Raw genomic sequence first — 3,538 nt, 5'->3', positions numbered from 1 at the left:
GGGCAAAGCTATGGGGCATGGATAAGCACTCATGATGGGTGGAAGGAACACACTGAATTGAACCCAAGATCTCAGACTGAGACCCTGAGATCTGAGACCTCAGTCCCTGAAGCCGATGCCAGCCCAGGGCCCAGGCAGGAAGCTTCTGGGTAAGGGACATGCAGGAAGGGGACCTGGCTGGACCTAAGCCGTACTAATTGGCCATGTATGTCTCTAGCTCATCATCCATGGCAGCTTCGCCCTGATCCAGCTGCCCCGTTTCCACATCTTCTTCCTGGTCCCTGCACTAATCTATGGTGGAGACAAGCTGGTGAGCCTGAGCCGGAAGAAGGTGGAGATCAGTGTGGTGAAAGTGGAGCTGCTGCCTTCAGGTACCAGGCCTGGCCTGGCTCTGGGTGGGGAGCACTGGAAGTTGACTCAAGGGACATGAGAAGACAGCTCTCCAGGCCTCCTGGCCTCCATCTTGGCTTCTGATAGCCTTGGAGACACCTGCAGCTTTCCTCATGCAAAGGCAGCCCCAGGAAGGGCTGTGCTTAGCCCCCAGGAGGACTTGCAGACAGTGAGAAGTGACTATGAGAAAAAGCAACTGAAAGTGTAGACAGGGGTTTAAGGACAAGAAAGACCCCCCTACGCACACACATGTGTGGCCTGAGTACAAGGCAGGGACCCATATAGCCCTTTCCCACTCCTTGTTACAGAATAATCCTGCTTCAGAGATAGACAAATGGCCCTGATTGCAAGCATCAGTGTTGGCCAAAGTAGGGATTTGCATCTCTGTAGAGGATGGTGGAAGATGATTTTAGGTGTCATGGGACCATCGAAACTTCAGGACTCACATATTAAGAAAATTAACTTCACTTCAACTTTACTTGTGACTCTCCATTTTTAACAAAGAGAGCAAGCCAGAGGCACAGCTGTGCTTAGGCCACAAACAGCATCGGGCTAAAATTTGATAAAACACAGTACCTTCTATTTACAGCACATTATACTTACCACCTACCTTAGTAATCTAAAGGTTCTTGTCAAGGTAAATCAAATTGAAAAACTAAATCAACTTAAAGAAAAATATTAGATAAACGATAATGCAGGAGGTATGTAGATACAGCCCATCACAGAGATAACCCTCAAAAGGTGGAGGTTTGGCAAACACTGAGATGGTCCCTGGGGAACCCAAGGTCCCCTGACCCTGTTGGCTGGTATCCAAGACAATGGTAATGGGTCTGAGCCCTTTGTGGTAGAGGTTGCTGAGAGGAGGAGAATGGCTGGAACAGGGGAGTAGAGAAGCCCAGCTCTCAGGATGCCCAGGAAACAGAGGAGGGGGTCCTCCGACTCCCAGCCCCAGGAGCCCTACTTGCTCAGACCATGCTCCCTGTGCCTCAGGTGTGTGGAGAGGACAGGTGCCTGCCAGTCCTCAGGAACCAGGAGCAAGCCTTCTGATCCCTGCCCTTCTCTGCCCATGACCCTCAGGAGTAACCCACCTGCAGTTCCAGCGGCCCCAAGGCTTTGAGTACAAGTCAGGACAGTGGGTGCGGATTGCCTGCCTGGCTCTGGGGACCACCGAGTACCACCCCTTCACGCTGACTTCCGCACCCCATGAGGACACGCTCAGCCTGCACATCCGGGCAGTGGGGCCCTGGACCACTCGCCTCAGGGAGATCTACTCACCCCCGACGGACAGCTGTGCCAGATACCCAAAGGTGCCCATTGCTGGGAACCACTTTAGAGACTCCAGCATTGGCAGAAGGTCCCCGCCCTCCCCCACCCTAAGATTAGAATCTCCAGACACTCCAAGGGCAGGTTAGGAAAGGGCTGGGCGCCTCAGAAGAAGCTAGGATGCTCCCATCTCCTTCTCCCTATCCCTTTATTGCTAGCCCCAGAGCTGAGGAAGAGCCAGGTTTATCTCATCCACCTTTCTTTTGGCAGCTGTACCTCGATGGACCTTTTGGAGAGGGCCACCAGGAGTGGCATAAGTTTGAGGTGTCGGTGCTGGTTGGAGGGGGCATTGGGGTCACCCCCTTTGCCTCTATCCTCAAAGACCTGGTCTTCAAGTCATCCTTAGGCAGCCAAATGCTCTGTAAAAAGGTGAGCATCTCCCATTCTTGGAAGGAGTGGGAACAGATGGCCTGATTGTGTCCCCACATTATAGCAGAGTAGCATGAGAAAAAGCCCCTGGTTCATAAGCACTGGGTCTACGGGGGCCATACATACCTGGTTTTTTGGATGCCAAATGTTTGAGGAATGGTAGGAGGTATAGCCAGAAGGGGCTCTGCTGGGATCTATTGGTTAGAAACCTTGACTCGGGTTTGTGGGTTCTGCTAGAGGTTTGGTGTCTGTGGGTGGTCTGGGCTTCCCAGCCTTTCAGGTGAAGGTATCTAGGGAGGAACCATGAGCTGAGCTGAGTTTTGAGCTCTAGCCATGTGTCCCCAGATCTACTTCATCTGGGTAACACGGACCCAGCGGCAGTTCGAGTGGCTGGCTGACATCATCCGGGAGGTGGAGGAGAATGACTGCCAGGACCTGGTGTCCGTGCACATCTACATCACCCAGCTGGCTGAGAAGTTCGACCTCAGGACCACCATGCTGGTATGTCAGGGACAACCAAGCGGTTTGGGTGGACCACCATCTGGGCTAGGAGCTGACCCTGGCTCTGCCCGGCTCTGCCCTTCCTCCTCCATTCCCTCCCCCAGTACATCTGCGAGCGGCACTTCCAGAAAGTGCTGAACCGGAGTCTGTTCACGGGCCTGCGCTCCATCACTCACTTTGGCCGGCCTCCCTTTGAGCCCTTCTTTAATTCCCTGCAGGAGGTTCACCCAAAGGTTAGTCCTACCCCTGCCCATCCTCAGACTCTGACCTTCCTCTGTCTGGATTTCCTGGCCCTCATCTATTTTGAATGGAGAAGCCCCCAACCCTGGCCCCAGGACGGGGTCAAGCGTTGGAGGAAGGCTTCAACTCTATCCCCAACCCCCAGCTCAAGCCCTCTCCTCAGGGCCTGGGATTGATGCCCTGGTCATTTCAGCCAGGCTTGAGAAGCAGTTTTCTCCTGGGAAGCGATCCCCTCAAGCCTCTCCTTCTCTCTGCAACCACTCTCCCCCCGCAAACTCGACAGGTACGAAAGTTTGGAGTATTCAGCTGTGGCCCACCAGGAATGACCAAGAATGTAGAGAAGGCCTGTCAGCTCATCAACAGGCAGGACCAGGCCCACTTCATACATCACTACGAGAACTTCTGAGCTTGCCCTACCTGGTTCTTCCTTCCCTTCTGTGACACCTCTGGCCTCTTCCTCATTGCCCCCTATGTCCCATGCTCTGAGAAGATAGAGGAGAAGCCCTCTAGCTCAAGTCACCGCAGATTGTGACAGACCAAGTGGGGAGGAGACAGCCCCTGTCTTATATCAACTGTGGAGGTGGCAGTACCATTGGCCTCCAGTAGGTCCCCGTGTCTGTTTTACTTCCACAAAATCAATGCACTGCATTGGTATTTTCTTCACCTAGGCATTTGAGGGAGGATGGGGTAGGAATACCTGATGCGAAGAGAAGGC

General features: G+C 53.5%; 1 protein-coding gene across 1 annotated transcript in view; it reads left to right on the top strand.

Annotated features, from left to right (window-relative positions):
- DUOX2 (dual oxidase 2) overlaps positions 1 to 3,229 on the top strand; it is an 18,322-nt gene extending 15,093 nt beyond the window's left edge. The window contains exons 26-31 of the mRNA XM_011355171.1: positions 218 to 371; positions 1,468 to 1,697; positions 1,924 to 2,082; positions 2,428 to 2,583; positions 2,688 to 2,816; positions 3,107 to 3,229. Of these exons, the coding sequence (XP_011353473.1) occupies positions 218 to 371; positions 1,468 to 1,697; positions 1,924 to 2,082; positions 2,428 to 2,583; positions 2,688 to 2,816; positions 3,107 to 3,229 (951 nt within the window). The remainder of the gene's footprint in view (positions 1 to 217; positions 372 to 1,467; positions 1,698 to 1,923; positions 2,083 to 2,427; positions 2,584 to 2,687; positions 2,817 to 3,106) is intronic.
- The last annotated feature ends 309 nt before the right edge of the window (positions 3,230 to 3,538 follow it).

Source organism: Pteropus vampyrus, unplaced genomic scaffold, assembly GCF_000151845.1.
Source record: "Pteropus vampyrus isolate Shadow unplaced genomic scaffold, Pvam_2.0 Scaffold19, whole genome shotgun sequence".
In the NCBI taxonomy this organism is placed as follows: Eukaryota; Metazoa; Chordata; class Mammalia; order Chiroptera; family Pteropodidae; genus Pteropus; species Pteropus vampyrus.
The sequence above is the reverse complement of the archived record's forward strand: the minus strand, read 5'-3'. Positions and strand labels throughout refer to the sequence as shown.